The sequence below is a fragment of the Manacus vitellinus genome, unplaced genomic scaffold, assembly GCF_001715985.3.
Source record: "Manacus vitellinus isolate BGI_N305 unplaced genomic scaffold, ASM171598v3 scaffold_16_pilon, whole genome shotgun sequence".
NCBI classification, from domain to species: Eukaryota; Metazoa; Chordata; class Aves; order Passeriformes; family Pipridae; genus Manacus; species Manacus vitellinus.
In genome coordinates this window covers 15,087,943-15,107,673 of record NW_021939189.1, presented here as the reverse complement: position 1 = coordinate 15,107,673, position 19,731 = coordinate 15,087,943, and the positions used below count along the sequence as shown (strand labels likewise).

Genomic DNA, 19,731 nt, shown 5'->3' with positions numbered 1-19,731 from the left:
TGACCTGTCCTCGTTTGCCAGGCAGCAGTTTTCCCAAACAATACATCTTGGTGTTCTTCTCTGGAAGAGGCTAGTGCTTGTTTAATTTGGCATTCAGAAATCTGTGACAGAGGCATATTCCTCCCATGAGATCTGCCCATGGCTTGGTGCTCAGTTATTAGCAGCTTTCTCTTCCTGTTGATGAAAAATGCCAGTAAAACTGTAGATGATCCATTCAAAAGGCCAGTTTCATTTGACCTGCCACCCCTTGTCCACCTCCCATAATCTCTGCTCCCTGCCATGCAGCAGCAACTTGCTCAGTGTCAGGGGTTGTTGCCCAGGTTCATATCTCAGACACTTGGAAACTGGTGTGCTCATGTTGAGAAGAAAACCACTCTCTGTACAAATCATGTAGAGACTGGAGCAAGTGAAAAGAAGTTGTATCTGTTTTCAAAGATGAACCAATTTGCTCCAAAATCTGAGATGCTTAATGGGAACTGATACCAAACTGTAGAATATGACTAGGAATCTCCAGAAAGATTGTTTGTTTGTTTTGCTCTTGCTCAGAAATGAAGAGTTACATTAAAAATTAAAAATATCAGCAACATAGGGGGAATCAATTTATTTACCCATTAAAAACCCCCTCAAAACACAACAATAAAACTGTGTTCATTTAAATCAAACTGGATTTAGTCTAAACTTCTGAAATATTCCCATTCATAATTTCTCTTTCTTTCCTCTCCTGTTTACTTACAGGAAACCTTCCTTTCCCTGCCTTAATGCCAAAAGCTCTGCTCTGCACTGTAACTACCAAAGCCCTGCCTCGACAATGACTGTCACGGTCAGAGCAGATTAAGGGGAATAAACACTTCAAGAGTGCTGGTCTCTTATCTGCCAGGGCAAGTCAGCACTCTTGTTCACACATCTTGAGCCAGGAAGATTGATTAAAAGCCCCACGTGGCCATAAGGCCAGAATGTGAAGTAAATTACTTCCAGGGTTCCCATGTAACAAGAATCTTAGGAGAATAGAAGACTTGGGAAGAAAGCAAACCCTAGAAAAAACAAACCCAAAGAAAGGTCCCTTTGATCTGGTGTCTGTCTGACATCTGTAGCACTTCAGTTTCTAGAAAATAAGTATGTCACTTTATAACTTCTGGTTTTCACTGCAGTTCAAGTCTATTTTGTATATATATTTAAAATATAGATATATTTTATGGACAGAAAGAAAATTACTTTCCTTTATCGGTGTCTCCCTTCCTGAGCTGCAGAGGTTACCCAAAATAACTGTATTCACACGTTGCTCTGAACTGGAAGAAATAATTTTTTGCCAACTTATTCTTCAGACTATGGCATTAGAAATCAGGGCCTGGTGTGATATTGAGCTGCACAGGTTGAGAAGAAAAGCAAATGCAAATGAGCCTATTGCTGGCAGATAAAATTCCAGGATTGCCTCCCTTAAATGGTGAGACCCAAATGTGGTATAATTAATTCTTTGACTCTTCACTTGCAATTTGGAGCTGAGACTCCAGGCTGAGTCCACTATGTTGCTATGAGGAAATGACCTAATGGACCAAGGCAAATTGCCTTAATTTGTTATTTATTATATCTCTTATATCTCAGATGGCATCCCAGCTGCCTGAGACTGCCGGTACGGGTGTAACATGGCCCAAAATACAGGGTTTTCAGTAAGTGAGATCTGTGAGCAGGAGAGCAGACCTGAAACGTGATGGTCAGTGCTCAGGGTTGTCAGCTCCTGGGAATGTTTTGGTAAGGGACAGTGAAAGGTGGGCTTTTATCCTGACAACAAACTGAGGTGTCACGACTTAGGAATTAAAGTATTGGAAATCCACACTTTGCATATTTTAAAAAAATGGGTAAATCTGCTGGCCAGAGAAGAGAAAATCATCTGTGTAACATAATAAGAATATTTTCCTGCATTTGTCATGTTTTCCAGAGGTCTTTCAGTAATATTTTTATGTTCCTTATTCTTATTTCTGTTTCCATTTTTATTTCTTAAGTAGCAAATGAAGCAGAGCCACAGGAGACCTTTAGAATGGATACAAAATGTTTAATGATCTTTGCCATGCTGAATGCAAATTTTCTTCTGTCATTACTCAAATCCTCAGTAGAGATTTTCTGCTGTTATCTATCTCAAGCCCTTCTGGAACATGGTTATGAATTATAGCAGTATACAGCTTGGATTCTCTGAATTTCTATTTTAGAGCAGAGTCCTGGGGATTAAAAGAACAACCACCACCTCACTCCAAACTGCTGTTTTATACCACACCTTACCCTCAGCCTTTGGGAGCTGACACTCAGTGACTTCCATGTGACTCTTGGCCAAAGAGGGCCCAGAATTTAATTGAACCAGTAGACTTCTTCAGAGGTTCCCAATATATCAAGCAAGACTGCATCTTGAACATATTTTCCAGAAAACAGGTTGAAATTTCTGGTTACCTGTTGCTTTGCAGTGAATAACTCTGACAAATGACAGGTCAGGTATAAATATCTAACTGCTCCCTCGCTTATGGATTCACTAACTGTTTTCTCTCTCTCTTTTTTCAGGAGCAGAAACAGAAATCCTATTGGCCCGGGAAAGTATGGATATGGCAAAGTGCCATACATTTTACCTTTACAAACTGACACTGGTCAGCAGCCTCAGAAACTCCGGAGGCAGCGCCAGTCCTCGAGGAGCCACGTGTTCCACCCGAGCCCCAGCCTCCTGAGCCCCTACAGCCAAGCAGCTGGGCCTCCAGTCCAGCATGGGAACCTTTATCAAGAAGCAAGTGGGCCTCAGGCAGGACATCAGATCCTGGGACCCTCAGTTTATCAGTCACCATCCTTTCCTGCCTCTCCAAGTCTGTTCCAGAGCAGTGACCCTGTGCCAGCCCAGGCCCTGCAGGGGCAGCCCCAGCCCCAAAGGGCCACGGCCATCGTGTGCGTGGGCACCTACAAGCAATACAAACTCTGCAACACCATTGTAAGTCTGTTTTTCAGAGGAGTTTCCTGTATTTAATGTGTTGGACAGCTATGGCTTTCCTCACTATGGGAGATGTTCACATGATTGTCGAGTTAAGCCGAACGTTGTTTTTTTTATTAATTTAATGAAAATTTTTGTGAACTTATTTTAAAGCGTCTTAGGGAGTACTGAAAGTAGATCCATAATACTGCAGTTCCTTAAAACCAAACCTGCAAGGATTTAAAGCAGTGGCTTAACCTACCAACATGTACAATTCTAATTGGATAGAAGGAGAAACCGGTCTTTTTGGTGCCAAAACCTGGGAATATGAGGAATTTGAAATAAGAATAGTAATGGAGGGAGGTAGGGAGCAAAATATGGACTGAACAATGTTAGAGAGTGGAATGATTGTGGAGAATTTTTGTTGTAATTATGGTGAAGGGGCAAGGGATGGTTTTTGTGTAAATTATCCGCTTCTGTTTGGTGCTGTGATAATGTTACTTTGATCTTTTTGTGGGGGGAATTTTTTTTTGGTTTGGTTGGTTGGTTGGTTTGTTTTGTTGATGTTGAAGGTTGTGTGGTGAATGTGGATTTTAATGATAATTCTCAAATATGTGACTCATAGAGGCAGGGTAGTGTGGGGTGTATTGGGTTTGCATGGCCAGGTTTTGGTAACCTGTGCTGGACTGACCATAACCCCCATTGCTGTCTCCCTGCACTGCTGGGGGAGAGGAAGTAGAGTCCAGGAAAGAGAGGAATGGGGAGAAGGTGGTTTTAAGATTTGTTGTACTTGTTGTTATCCTGTTCTGATTTTGACTGGTAATAAATTCAGTTAAATTCCCCACATCCAGTCTGGTTTGCCCATGATTGGTAGTGGGTGAGTGACCTCTCCCTGTCCTTAACTCATGAGCCTCTCCTTACAGTTTCTCTCCCCTGCCAGTTGAGAAGGGTAGTGCCAGAGCAGCCTTACCTGTCATCCAGCCAAGGTCAAGCCATCACAGTCATAGACAGGTTTAATGTTTTTTTCATGAAAGAAGTGGAAAAATGGAGTTGAGGTGGACCACGTTATGAAGGCTGCCTACTTCCCAATCCCATAAGGAAAGGTTATCTTTTTGTGAGTGCCCCTCATGTTCTAGCTGGCATTTAGAGCCAGCACCCAGTAGCCCAGATCACTCCAGGATCTTTCCATGGTGCTGTGTATGTTCTCTGGCAGATACTACTTTTCCCAGCATTCGAGCTCTACATGCTTTGATTTTGGCTTCCTAATTCATTGGAATGAAAATCTGTTCTGTGTTAATTTTTAAATAAAACTTACTCTCTCGCTGCTTGATTCAGAAATGTTTGGCTGGGTGTAGCTCCATGCTCCAGGGCAGCCTCCCATTGTATGTGGGAGGCGAGTGAGGTTTTGTTCTTTGTCCCCATTAGCAGTTTTCATCCTGCTAAAATTTCCAGTTTCTGCCTGTGCCATTTTAGTATTTCCCAAAGTATCTCCTCCTAATATTTTATCTTATTTGGGCTCCTAATCTAGCCTAATGTTGCAAACATGAAGAAGCCTGTATTTGGATACTGGAAGCAGGATGTTCCGGAGAGGTCTCAATATGTTGACAGAACAGGCCATATTTTTCTGGGTGGGTGCACATCTGATTCTTCTGCCTCTTAAAAATCCTTAAATGTTCAGTGGAAGCCTGCATAGTGGAGATGGAGCAACAGAACACAGGATAACAAAAACATGACTACACAAATTAGATGAGTGCCTTTTTGCCTCTTAGGGTAGCAGTTATTACATCTGCTTTATTTATAAATAAAATCCATTGATAGAGACTAGAGCAGTTGATTGAAGAGACCTAATGTCAAGAAAGCTTTAGTGTATTTGTCTGGAATGGAAAACATGAAAGAGCTAATTTGAGCCTCTGAGAATAGTCTCTGGTACAAATTGCTCTTTTGAAAAACACTTTTCTGTTTTTTGAAGGAAATGGGAAATGACCTTAGTGCATGGGCATTAATTTGGAAAGTTTTCTGTGCCGAATTTTCTCAGTGGTGTCCAAGCAATACACAAATGCCCCAGTCTTTATTTCACCCCTCACTCATCAGGGCACAAAGTTGGACAGTGTTCTGCCTGACTTCATGTAAGAAAATCGCTTCCAGGAAAGAGGTCTTTTCAGAGAGCAAGGGGTGAGAGGTGAGGAAGTTAGAAATGAGGTGGAAGAAAGAAGCAATCCCAGACAAGGTATGGCAAAGGAAGGCTTGTAGAGGACATTTGTTGAGAATGACAGGTGGGCTGGAGAGCAGAGGGCAGTGAGCTTGTGAATTGGACACTGGCAAGGTAGGCAGGTCAGTGTGATGAGGGGTTTGGCCATGGGCAAATTTCTTTTGGTAGAAGGGGAACAGGAATGAAAATATTTTCATGTCAGTTTTAGAATCTGTTGTTTAAACGGAAGTGTTCAACAGATGAAGAGAAAACATAGGTGAGCATACTGTTTCTGCATCTTTGCTGTTGCTGAGGGCATAAATGCAGTTATAAAGAAATCTTTGGTTATATTGCAGGAGACTTTTAATAGCCAAGGGAAATTGTAGATGATGCAGCTTCTCCTAGGCGTGGAACTCTCCATAGTGATATTCTTTATTTAGTAACATTTCTGTTACCCTTGTTGAAGCTGTAATTGCTGTTCAGGGTTATTTTTCTCCCTAGAATGTGGTAATTAATGTAATTATAGAAAAGAAGTAGCTAAGAACAGTTTGAGTATAAAGGCCAGGACGAGAGCAAAACAAGGCTGATAGTGTTTCACTCTGTTCACTTGTTCTTTCTGATTAAATGCTTCTGCACGCGGGCTTTAATTTAATTTATCAGCAGTGACTTGTACCAATAGTCTTGCCAGCAAGCAGAGAACAGCATCTTTTAATTTTTTTTTTTTCCTCAGTTCCTCCTGGAGCACGCCAAAAATGAAAATCTCATTTATTGAAGGTATTCTGTTAACCATTATCCTGGTGTTTGGCCACTCCCTCTACAGTTTCTCCTAAGGGCAGTTAATTAATAACAAATTAAGTCAATCTGCCTCGATCCATTAGGTCATTTCCTCATTATTGTACATTTATTGTTTTTTCATTAATAGCCAAACTCATTTTACATGACTGACAGCTTGATTCATAAAAGTTAAACTTGTGAGGTTTGGTCGGGGAGACCCTCGGAAGTGCTTGTATTTGTTCAAGTGTTCCTGCAGGTCCTTGAACCTATTTTCTCATTACACAAGTGGCTTCCCCTCTTCAGCACCTTTCCTACATGCTCCCCTCAGAACACACAGCTGCCTGTCACCTCCTTGGGCAGGAAACAGGCAGGAAACATCCCTGCTCTGCACACAAACAGGTCTAACTCAAACCATAAGTTACCTGCAGTAGAATGAGATTCTTCCAGTGCAGTCTGCACTCCTCCAAAATAGGGAGCTGATGAGTAAATCTTCCTTACTTCCCCCTGCATTAAAGGAAGGAGAATTATCTGGATGTGTGGTTGAAGTGGAATTCGAATGCGACCTTCTTTGCGTGGTTTGTCGCCAGAACAAAGGAAGCAACTCCAGTGGAACATTTATTTACTGAGCACTTTCTGTAATTAATTGTCTCCAGCTCTGCCAAGTCAGCAGCTCTCTGTGAGTGCCTGAATGTGTGAGAATATATTTGTGAATTAACTCCAGGCTGCAGGTCACTTGGGCAGTGTACAGAAGGAAGCTTTCAAGGCTCTGGACATTCAAGACTGTTTGTTTTGCAGTGTATATTTGATGATACACAGTGCCCCTTTTAAAAGTCAGTTTTACCTGATTCATTTTATTTTTTTGTAAGGCATGCAGTGAATTGTGGCTTATTGGTAAATACAATAATTCTTAGTATGTCTCTATCCTTACTATGTAGAGATCTTATTGCAGCCTTTCAGTACTTAAAGAGGGCTTATAAGATGGCAGGACTTTTTACCAAGGCCTGTAGTGTCAGGACAAGAGGCAATCCTTTTAAATTAAGGGAAGGTGGGTTTAGAGTGGGCATAAGGAAGAAATCTTTCCATGATGAAGGTGGTGAGGCCCTGGCACAGGCTGACCAAATAAGCTCTGGATGCCCCATCCCTGGAAATACTCAAGGCCAGGCTGGATGGGGCTTTGATCAACCTGCTCTGGTGGAAGGTGTCCCTGCCCATGGCAGGGGGGTTGACATCAGGTCATCTTTAAAGGTCCCTTCCAAGCCAAACCATTCCAGGATTCTACATTGTCCTTGGTGGAGAGTTCGGGCCTGAAGGCCCTGTTTACTCTGACAGCTTGTTAACTCTCCTCTTCTGCAGTTCCCACTTTCCAAATTGCACCAAACAACTGATGAGGTCCCACAGTAACTATGACCACTTCAATGCTCTGGTCAGAAAACCCATAAAATAAAATAAAATAGTGTCTTCTTTGATGATTCACTTACAGCACAACAAAGAGTATGAAAACCAGGTAGGGAAATTCATATATGAGTTTCAGCATGAAGAGCAATGCAAAAAGGATGTAAAATCTGAGTTGTCTTCGAGGTATGTTTTTGACCAAATTTATATCTCAATTTATATAGTAATTTGCAAAAAAAACCCCAAGGTAAAATGTATGAAAGGCTAATTGTTGAGGGCTCACTGAGATATTTATGGATAAAATTTTGCTGAGCTTGTCCAGTTTATTTCCAGTTACTGGTTCATATGGATTAGTGTCATGTCTCCAGTTACATTGTGTTGTCTTTCTCAGTATTTTATGTGACTGGTACTTAACAAGAAGTAATTGTTTTGGAGAAGTGTCTAGAGATGATCAGAAAACAGTGATTACTTTTACTTTCTTGCCCTGACCCTTCAGCTGTGCATACTGTTATTCTGGTAGCATAGCTATGGAAAATCCAGCTTTTGGTTGTGAATAAGAGTCCTCTACTTGAATCTGTGTGTAGAGCACTTGAGAACAGCACCTGAACAGGGAATGCAAAGTATCTGAAAAGACAATTTTGGAAATGGAAAGAGGTTTTACAATTGAAGAGATGAAGTAAGAGGCTCAGGACCAATCCCCCACTCTATTGTGATGGGATAAATTAATATATTTAATTGCCCAAAGAACCTTAATGATGATGATGACGATACTACTTTTGACTGGTATGAGTTAAAACTTTGCCATTGAAAGGCTTTTTTTGGACACAGACCCCCAATTAAATGGAATTGAAAAGTCCTGCAGTAACATGTTGAGTTCATTAAAAAGTGATGTGCTTTTCTCTCTCCCCTGAGCACATAGGTAGGCATTGGCAGGCTCCCTTGGCACCTGGGATCTTGGGCCATTCACCAGCTCGCTGGTGCTTCAGTTTTTTCCAAAGTTTTCCACTCTATAGAAACTGAAACGTTTCCAAGGTTTCAAGTGTTAACAAAGGTAGGAATGGAAATGTTTAATTTTGTATGGAACAGCAAATGTAATTCCCAGACTAGTCTTTTCAGAAGTGATACAGGGTTCTGCAAGTGTGCACTCTTTATTGTAGTTGGGGTGCTCAGGTATTGAGGTAAAGACTAACAAAAGACAATGTATTTTTAAGTGAGCTTTCTTTTTTAAAACTGAAAAGCTCCTTCTTATTTCCAAAGAGCTACTGTGTGGTTTATTTATTCTCATTTGAGATTTGTACAGAGTAGGTGTTTGACATAAGTGGCAAAGTGGGGTTATGATGACATATCTTTTCCTGAGGAAATTTAACTTTATGTGAGGAATTTTCCATGTGAACACTGTGGGACTGTGTGTAGGTCTGGTAGTCTGACATTCCGTGGGTGTATAGGAAACTTATTAAAAGCTTTCATTACTGTGGGGTTTACTGTCCTTTCTTTGACTATTTTGATATTTGCAGCAGGATTTTGTAAATATTAGTTCAGAATGCATTTCACCAGTACAGGCTTAACATACCAGGCACTGGCTCAGAGACACCTCTCTTAAAATGTAGTTTATCAATTGTCATTTGTGTACAAAGGATTCACATGGAGACATCTTTGATAAAGCTCTTGAGCTGCAGCTGTTTCCTCTCTATGTCCTTACTTTATGACAACCCCTTCAACAGCTGAGAACACTGTATTGCAAAATATTTGGCATGATGACGTTCTTATTAGAATTTAAGTAATTATGGGAAATTGTCTGCCTTAAATCATTAGGAAAAGTATGCTGGGGTAACTTTAGAAGCTCTCTCAAAGAGTTTTATTCCACAAGTGTGCTCTGTAGTTGTGCCAGTGACAGAGGTAGCTGTTTTACACAAATGAATTATTACTAGGTTGATTACTTACTAATCTAGTAAAATGTTTATAATAAGTCCAAAATCGCACACTTCAGAAAACCTTAATGTTTACAGGCTTGTGGTTTTTAATTGAAAATTGAGTTACTTCCTTCCCTGGATAAATCTGAGTTATTTTGAACTAGTTTAGTGTCTCGGAGTCTGAGAGTCATACCCTGTTGTGCCAAGAACTGTAAAAACACAGACCAAAGGGAAAGGTGCAGCCAGTGTATACATGGCTACTGTTGTATTCTGTGTTGTCCAGGTCTGGGAGAAGTGACCTGTGGGATCTTTAATGTTCTTATGATCACTGTCAAAAACGTACAGGAACAATGGGATCTTTGACTTTCTTCAAAGACAATAAGATATAAATAAAGTATAGTGAAGCTTAGGATAGAATAAACACCTTAAGGCAAGAAAACAGGAATATTCCACTGGAAAACAAAGGTTGAAAGTGTGTGTCAGTGATAAAAATCTACTAAATATGCAAGGGAATTATTAAACACAGTGAGGAAGTTAAATGTTCATTTTACACCTAGAGGAATTATAAGGCAAGAAAAGCCAACACTGCCATAATTTGTCAATGAAACCATCTTAACTCTCTGCCTTGTGTTGTGCAGAACCAACTTTTCTATGATTGACACATTCTGTGACGTGCTTCTAGTTTGCATTATGGTCTGTAATGAGTGGCATCAACTGCTTTCACCCATGTTTTGCATTCAAATGTTATAAAACAAGAACTTAGACTCACATCATAAATTTGAAAAATCCATAGCAACATCTCTGCTGACTGGTATTGTGTTCACTCGACAGACAGCAGCACTGCTTTTGAAACAGTGACCACACATCCCTTCACATTAAATATGACATAGATCTCCTTGATTTTTAATGTACAGGACTTCAGAAGGTATGTTAGGAGTAGAACTTCAGTATTTTACGATCCTGCAGGAAGCACTGAGGTGCCTTTTTCTTCTGTGAAGTTGATTTGGAAGTTCTGAGCCTATTAAATGGGTCTCATGGTGAAGCTGGAGAAGTCTGTGTGCTGCCTGATGTGAATTTGTGTCCAAGAGTAGCTGAAGATTCAGACTTCACTTATGTGCAGTAGTAACATGACATAAAAATGTTAACAATTCGTCTAAGTGCCTCAAAATCAAATGCACTTCAGTTGACTAAAGCATTTGTTTCCTGACTTCTTGGTGAACTATGAATATGAGGTTTCATGTGGCAATTGCAACTGTCTGAGAAGTTACCTGGCTAATTATGAGGGTTAATGAAATGCTTGTATGATGGAGGAAAGGAAAGAGGAAAAGATCCATAGTTATGCAATCACTTCATCAGTTATGAACAGCATCACTAGCACTTAAAATACTGTGGAATGATTTGGAAACTTCTTGGGATGCTTGTCAAAATGAAGCAGATTTTCACTCTGCAGTGAAACAGGGTGGTTTAGGTGCCTGGTTATTGTTCAGTTGTAATTTCTGTGCCCAGTTTTAAAGAGGAAACTAATCAATGAAAATTTGGACTGCAACCAGATGGCTGCATTCCTGGTGAATTTGTAGTTTTGTTTAATAGGGTATTGCAAATTTGAGTAGAAATCATTTATCAATATAGTCAAGTGTTGTGGGAGGAATTTTAAGGCGTTCCAGCTTGTCCTTGTTTCTTTTTGTCAATTCATAGTGACACAAGTCTTTGTCTGAAATTCCGGTGTGTAATTTCTCACCACTCCTTTAATTTGAACAAGAAATGTGCTTTTTATTCCTATGTCAGTTTAATTGCATCCAGGTTTTCAAAGCAGAGAAAGCTGCAGATGTTTAGAAACTTTGATGGGGGAAATCCTGTGATTAATTTGCAAATATTTTTTTAAATGTTGTTTTTAGGAACATTTGTTAAATATTCCCATTAATTACATGAATTACAGGTATAGAAAACACTGTCAGATGTCAGCATCTGCTTTGGCACATGGAAAGAGTAATTTTTTCCAGATATTTTTAGGACTGTAGTTCAGGTATTGCTGATAACAGTGACCAAGGTTAAGGCACATTTTCAAACCAGATAGCAGGAAAAGAGCATAAATTCCATGAATACAGAAACTTGAAGGGAAAGTACTGCCAATACAATCCCAATCCTCTCTGGTACCCACCAAGGTGAACAGAGGAAGAAGGAAGTACAGAGAAGCTGCCAAAATTAATCTAAGGGTGCTGAAGGAGAAGTGATCTGTTCTAGTGATCTGTTAGCAGTGCTGTTAGTAGAGTTTTTAGTTTTGTGGTTTGGGTTTTTTTTTTTTTTTCAATTTTAGAATTTTTAAGCAGGGCTTGAAAGCAGCAAATGGCCAAAACTCGTGCAGAAAGTTAGGAAACATAAACACACGTCTAGCAAGCATGTGTTCCTTTGTGTAACCACAGCTGAGCAATGGCAGCCCAAACCCTCTCCCCCACAAGTGGTGAAGAAGGAAGCTGGCACTACATGCCCTGTGGTGCCCAGAGCGGTTAAATAAGACTTTTGCATAAGATACATTAAGATCTAACTGCCCACAGAGCAATGCAAAGCCCAGAAATAATTAAAACTGTGGTGAGATTAAAAAAAAAGAAATAAAATCAGTCTGTGGTGCTCTGTCTCACCTTTGCTTGTACTTCATCCAGTGTGCTGTGTGTTTGCCCAGGAATAACACCTTGGTGGGCAGCATATTGCACGTGTGGAGCCACGCAAGTGTAATTAATAAACCAGAGTTTTGTTCTAGTGATAGGTTGGTAAGGCTGTTTTTCTTCAAACCCTTGACTCGTGTTTGTGGAAAAACCAATCCTGCATTTTTTCTGTGTGTCACAGCAGTGTTAGGGAGGCAGTGGGTGATCTGTGGGGGGAGGAAGCCACGAAAACAACCCTTACTTTGATCTGCAAACTGGCTTTGGGTTTTGGCTTCAGCATTCAGTAACTTGCCAGTCAACAATGTCCTGCTTGCTTTTGCTGAATGTCTGTTTGCATCTTCATTTGTTAAAGGCAGCAAGGAATCCTGATTGTCCTGATGGCTGTTTTGACACCTCAGTTTGGGTCACTTCCTGATGTCAATCTTTTTGATGATGTGAGGTTTTAGTTGGAGCAGAAAAGTACCATTAAAAGGACAAAGTCAAACCTGCAGCCATTTAGAGCTTTCAGAACTGGAGTTTTGTCAACAATCATATGGTAACTCCTGTGTTAAGAAAACTGTTTAATTATCTGATAATATATTATTTTACCCCAGGGTCCCTGCATAAATCAACAGCTTAGTTATGAGTGATACACTACTCAGTGTTATTCTCTTTTTTATTCAGTCCTTGGCTCCCTGCCTTAGAAATGCTCCTTGCAGAAGATGAGAAGAAAAGTCTTCTCCAAAGACCAGTTGTTGATACTGTTACTGCAGTGTTTGCTTTAAAATTCACAAAGTTGCTGTGTGATAGCAAGATCTAATGTGTTGTCAGAAATGGAGCTGGGATGTGGAAGAATGAGATTTAAAAGAAGTGTTCCATAATTTAGTGCCACTTGTTGAGTAGTTTGGATTGGATTTTTTCCCCCTGTTCAGTACCATATTTATTACTTGATGATAGTCAAAGCAAAATTTACATTGGCCAAAATTTTAATTATGATTTGGCAGCTCATCTGCAAATCAGGTCCAGAGGTTTTCAGTCAGACCCCCAAAAGAGAAAGTACATAGTTCACAAACTAGGAGAGGACTGGATTAAATAAATTGCCCCGTAGGTGACATTTTTTACCTCATTAGCTGGTAGAGTAGCTGGTTCCAGAAACTCATGTTCCTTATTCTGTATGTCCATTGTATACCTACTGGGTTTTATAGTGAATGAGACAGAGATTATGTAAATAACTCTTCTAATTAAATATTCCTGGCTCCTCCCCAGAGTAGGTCCACTCTGCACACTGAATGAGTCATAGATCATATGGAAAAAATGGTATGTAATCATGTGAGAATGGACCTCACAGACAAAAAAAGCCAAATTATATAGTAATTGCATGGACAGTCTGTTCTAACTTGAGATTGAACCTTCCTTTGAGGTCCTGTGACTTACTTTATAGCATTAAAACAAACAAAAAAAAGCTTTCTCTTGACTCCCAGTCCCAAGATATATCTAAGTTTTTCCAGAGTGTTCCATGCATTTTAGGTACAGGCATTGGCTTTGTCCATGCTGCCTGAAACAGGCTCAAGTGGTTATAAAGAACAGTCTCTGCCCTCAAACAGACCTCAGGAGCACCTCCCAATAATTGCTGGAAAGCTTCTCAGCCTCTTTGAGCCTCAGACGTGGAACACACTTGTAAACAGATTGTTCCACCAGTTTTGCTGCAAAACTTTAACAAGTTTTGACCAAAAGCGTACAAAGTATGTTATCAGCACTTTTTTCTAAGTCTTGTGGCCTGGCTATACTTAGGTAGATTTCCATATAAAAGGCACAGGATGCATTCTTGAAAAAAAACCCAACAACACACTTTCCTGGCTGATGTCATTTCACTCATTAAAATAAAACAGGCACTTATATTTTGAAAAAAAAAATTATCAGAATATTGGAAGCATGGGAAAAAATAAAACCCTTCTCCCTTTGTTTTCCTTCAAACTCATTCTTGGATGAAATGCTTCAGTCAAAAAAAAAATGAGACTAAGACAGATACCAGGAGTGGAAAGTTTTAGTCTGAGCAGTTAAAGCTGGAAAAACTCCCCAGTAAATGGACAGTGCTACCAGCTGCAGCTACACCAAAGCATTATAAAATAAGACAAATGTATCTGCTAGTTAGTTTAAGGTGCCTTTCTTTTTTTTTTTTTAAGTATATGACCTAGGGAGAAAGAATATGCTGCAGGAACAGTGTAAGAGTGTGTTGTAGCAGAAACTCATTTTTGATGGAACCAAGAGCTCTAGAATCTGAATAATGCTGTAATTTCTGGTGCACTGGGTTCCTGCAAACTCACAGTAATTTTTAACCTGTGTTTACAGTGCTCTAATGATGTTCCACATTGTAGGGTGCTTTTTTTTTTTACAAAAAAGAACAAAATGAGTTCTCTCAACAGACTTACAGTTCCCCCTGGATGTAGCAACATCTGTACATTTGCCTGTACATTTCTGCCTCATATAACACTGCAGTGACATTTCAGTTGGCTGGTTATTACTTAGACTAGAGATCATTCTCTAAAAATATTGTGATTACTGCTGTAATAAGAATTTTTTATTAAAAAGTGGAATATCCTGGTAATACAAATCAGAACTTCCCTAAACTTTCAGTCCTGCTGGAACCATTCAGGTAGTCCCTCCTCCCACACAAAGGCCAGTCATTTAAGTGGAATGCTTGCAATTGAATTTCCATTGACATTGATGAAGCTTTCATATAGAAATCTGTTGGAGGATTATTCCTGCATGCTGGTGGAGCTGGTAAAATAAAAGAGTGAAGCAGTGAAACCTACGTGGCATAAAGCCTGCAGTCCAGAAAGAATAGGCAGCTCCCAGAACAATGTTTTTAAAAAATGTAATAAAATACTGCTGGACACCCTAGAGTAGGTGTTTTATCACGTTGGCATAATTTTCTGCAAACTATGAGGCCTAGATATATCAACTTTGCTTCAAGTCTGTAGACTTTGGTAAGGATGCATCAAACATGAGTTTGTCTCTGAATCTTCCAAAGCTGCTACTGGTGGTGCCTTCTGGAGGGGGTTTCAGAGGGGCTGATTTTTCTAATATAAAGGAGAGTTACTATAATTATATTAAAACAACTGTCCTTAGTACACGAACCTCCCATTTTCTGAAGAGTGCTATTAAAACATGCTCTGTTTTGCAGATGTAGTTGAACAATGTAGGCAGATGAGACACTGAACCTTCCACGTTAAGGCTTTGTCAGACTTTGAGCCAGGCTGTGTCACATGGAAATAGCTTTCCATTGATTTCCCACTAAATGAGGCAATAGCGTGCAGCTTAAGCACCTTGAGCATGATGTAGTGTTGCTATAAATAGATATTTGAATGGAGGGATTCTTGTATTTGCTGGGGTTTTTTTATGCAGCATATTTATATAGAAAAGTGATCCCACTGCTGAGACTGAGAGCAGCTGTTGTACAAAGCAGTTATGATTTCTGCTGCAAATGCCAAGCTTTTGATGCTTGATTGGGATCATGTGAAGGATATTCTATGTGAACTCCTGTCTCGATACTGAAGTAGTTCTCCCCTCAGGGAACTGGGCACTAAAAGTAGTCTGGGAAAGTAAAACAGTAACTACATTTTAAAAAAACCCATCTTTGAAATGAGCTGATAGTCACCTGGTTTTGCTGGATCAAAAAGGACTAGAAACAGTCTTCAGTGCACAGGTGTGACTGGACGTGGCTCTGACTTTCACAGCATGCCCAGCCCTGACAGTGGAGCCAGAGGTACCTCGGGGACAGACCCGGTGGGCAGCTCTGCCAGGGACCATCTTCCTTCTTCCAAACACAAACTCATCGCTGGCTGAGTGGGATTTGGGTGGAAATACAATGATTTTGTGTTGTGCACACATCTAAGGTCTTCACCATCTGTGACAGGCAGCCTCTGGAGAGGAGTGGGGAAAGGCTGTAAGCCCCAAGCCCCTGTTTGTTCCTTGCTCCCATAGACTGAGATGGTGTTGAATCTCTCTCTGGTCAGTAAAGCACAGCACTGGTTTGTGGTGATTGTCATTCCTGAGCTTAATCTCCACTGCAGCAGAGCCTGGGTGTGAATTCCTGGCTTGAGGCAGTACCCAGAGTTCTGCAATACAGGTGCTCCTTCTTGTAAACTTGTGCAGATCCCCCTGCATCCACAGATGGGAATTCTCATTCCTTGTCAAGCCACACATTTATAGTGTACTGTCTGTGGCTGTGGGCTGTAACCAGAGCTGGCTAGCACTATTTTTACTGAAGAGCTGTTCTTCGCATGCATTTTAAAGTTTCTTGCATATTTTTGTTTTTCAGGAGCATCATTTCCCTTTGAATAAAAAAATCTGCCTGTGATATTTTGTGCCACAGATATTTCCCATACCTTATTTAATTTTATTTTGTTTTAGTTGGCAGACAGTTGTCTTCATGTTCTGTTACCATTTTAAAAATTGGAACTATTGGAGGAATAGTCTTCAGTAGTTAAAATGCATCAGTTGCTGTCTTTCAATACGTGTTCAGGTAGACAAAACTGGGTTGCCTTGGTTTGAAGCCCATGCACTGCCCTTGGCAATGCAAAGAGAAACAACTTAGCAGATGAATTAATATTTGAAGGACCCCACATTTCACTTTCATACATGGATATAGAACTTCTGTAGGTTTCAGGAGGAACAAGACACTGGCAGTTCAGAGCAGAAGGTCACTGCAGACAGACATGGTGAGTTGTTGTGCAAAGACCTGGAATTTGTAGAATATGCATATTGCAAGGACATGCTACTGCTAAGAGTGAGCTCTGAAAATGGAAGAGGAATCTGCAGATTACTATTTCAGAAACAAGTATTTTAATTATTTTTCTTTGGAGGTGTGTTTATCCTTTGGGATGTCGAAGGATTAATATGATCACATATAAGCACTACAGAAATGAAAGCTGGAGTACAACTAAATTACTTGGACTTAATTTAACCTGTAGCATTGCACACATAGAGAATATTAATTGTGAATTATGCCTGAGCCTGGAGAATCAAGAAGGAACATGGGCCCTTGGAAAAAGAGTTTGCCAGTTACTGTAGGTCATAAGAACAAAACGTTGCCAAAAATCTTAGTCAATGTTTTAATTGCCTGTAGAGGTGGTTTCAGGACCAAAAAGGCCTGTTTATACATTTCCAGCAGTGCTTTATCTCAGCCCAGCGCTGACACAGGTTTGCTGATGGCAGATGTGAGCCCACATCTGCTGGCAGACTGATAATTTTCTGGTGTTCTGCCAACACTTCTTTAATTAACCAAAGTGTCAAAGACTTGTTAGAAACCTATGCTTTTTGAATGTTTCCCAAAAGCTAAAAGGCAAGTAGGGTGGTTTCTTTGTTTTACAGTCTTAGCTGTACCAGCAGCTCTTTTTAAGAAAGCTCTAATGGCACATGATAAAGACAAGTACTGTGTGTTGCTGTCCCTCAGAATACTTTCATACCTGCATATTTCAGAAGAAATTGAGGCATAAATAAAGCTGCTGTTCCTGAAGTACAAGTCACTATCAACAGCAGGCTCAGTGCATTTCAAGAAATTTGGCCTGAGGTCCCAAAACACGAAGGGATACTTCTAAAATGCTCTGTGTTAAGCACTGCCTGGCTCATCACTGCAGTGCTGTGCTGCTGCTGCTGCTTTCACATTCTGAAAGTTCAGGAGGAAAAGTTGGCTGAGGTGTCGTGGTTGTTGAAAATGCAGCAGGGGAAGTTCTGAAAGCACCTTTACCTTGTGTGAAAATGTCCAGCACTTTGAAGGTACTTTGCTGAATGCAGTCCTACATGTTAAATTCACAGCATTGGTTTGTCCAAGCAGCACATTTTAAGCAGGAGAAATGTCATTTGAAATTATGGATTCTAGATGCTGTATCTAATTTTACAGAGCACAACTAAAAGAACAATAATTAAAAAAACCCTCTCCCACCAGAGGGTATATATTTCTAGACAACTTATATCTGCCTCTACACAAAGGAATCTGAGATTTATCTTAGTAGATGCAAAGTATATTTTTTGCTGCTCTGACCTCCACAGACATGGATTAAAAAGGAGATTTTATTTCCTTTTTTACAAACATTCAAAGAGGTCATCCTGTTTTCTGTATCCCAACACCTACGAAAAACTTTAGATGACTCCATCTGTCATGATTGTTAGATGATTCCAGATGTGTCATTAACAAAACACTGAAGTAATTTGACTTTGTTTACCAAAAAATTGTTTTCAAGTCCCTACCAGGCAGCACAACCCGAATGCCCCCATGTCACTGAGAGGGAACCGAGGGGGAGTCACACAGCAAGTTAAATATTTTAGTGAACTTAATTCCAAAAGTCTCTGGGAAATTTTGGAAAGAGATCTGGGTTGTTTAAATCCCAGCGCTCTGGCTTAGCCACAGGAACATTCTTCATCTGCAAACATGCCAACAGGCCTGCTTTTTACAGCCAATTGCCCTGTGCTGGGCAGGGGCTCAGTGCCAGGCAGAGCCCAGCTGAGCCCAGCCCAGGTAGGTCTGGATCCCACTGCAGCCCTTGGGGCTGTGGGTAAGCCCGGCTTTGTCCTCGGGCTGGGGGTAAACCTGGCTTTGTCCTCAGGCTGTGGGTAAGCCTGGCTTTGTCCTCGGGCTGTGGGTAAGCCTGGCTTTGTAATCAGGCTGTGGGTAAGCCCGGCTTTGTCCTCGGGCTGTGGGTAAGCCCGGCTTTGTCCTCGGGCTGTGGGTAAACCTGGCTTTGTCCTCAGGCTGTGGGTAAGCCTGGCTTTGTCCTCAGGCTGTGGGTAAGCTCGGTTTTGTCCTCGGTCACCTTCCAGTTCTCCCAGCCCTGAGTGTGAGCTGGGAAGCAAAGGATGAACTCTAGACATTGTAAACATGAGCTTTCTTTGGGGTTGCCATCTTCTCCCCACAGGTGCTCGCTGCTGTATTTTAGGAGTTTTATAATCAAGCTACATATGACAGAATTAATAATTAAATAGAAGTGTAAAAACAGGTCGTGCTCTCAGGGAATAAATAAAAATGGGGCATCTGTGGACACCCCCCCAGTGCAGCTTCACTTTTGATTGTACAGGGTCATGCTTTTTCCTTTTAGTGATTTTCTGCCTTAAAGATGTGCTAAAGAGGCAGAGAGGCCAAGAGAAAATGCCCAGCACTTTTAAGTCTTCTGAGAAAGGCTCAAGGGTTTCATTTTCGGGGGGGCTGAGCAGCAGGCAGCATAAAACTGTCACTTCATTCAGCTATGCATTAACAATTTAGGTGGGGTTAGTAAATGGTGCATAGATATTAACTGCATGTAGAGTATAATATAACACTTAAAACCTTAGTGATTCATAAATTGGAGTAATTTTGGCTACTTGTACTTCGTAGTTAACTCTTTCACAAAATACTTTAGAAGACATCTGAAAATAAAAATTGTTATAATCTATATAAAGAATAAAGCAAAGCGTTTTTGCAGACCAGGTCACTCTCTCAAATTTTGACTCAAAATTTTATATTGTAATTAAACCTTGATGAATGAAATAGGGAAGGGCAACTGAGTTGGGACTCCTAAAGTAGCAGGGGTGTTACTGAGTTAGCCTTTTCTTCTGATTTTGGCTTCATCCACACAATGTTGAGTGTATTTGTCAGTCCTTTGTTCTCCTTTAAAGCAATGGGGCCTCTGTCCTTTGGGCAACTGTCAGTAAGTTTAAAAGCAGAAATTGTAGCTATATGAAAATGATCTTAGAAGGGATGGGTGTCACTATTTGTTGGCAACAGCCATGAATATTTTGATATTTTTATTCATACATTGCCTGCAGTTGGTATGAGCAGAGCATACAGGAAATGGTTGATGAGCCAGAAATACTGGTACACAAGGGCATGAGCTCAAGGGTCAGAAAAGGAAAAAC

The 19,731-nt window shown here is 40.5% G+C and overlaps 1 protein-coding gene across 1 annotated transcript in view; it reads left to right on the top strand.

Annotated features, from left to right (window-relative positions):
• Positions 1-19,731, top strand: part of THSD4 (thrombospondin type 1 domain containing 4) — a 240,723-nt gene that overhangs the window by 30,051 nt on the left and 190,941 nt on the right. The window contains exon 4 of the mRNA XM_025894836.2: positions 2,545-2,959. Within this exon, the coding sequence (XP_025750621.1) occupies positions 2,545-2,959 (415 nt within the window). The remainder of the gene's footprint in view (positions 1-2,544; positions 2,960-19,731) is intronic.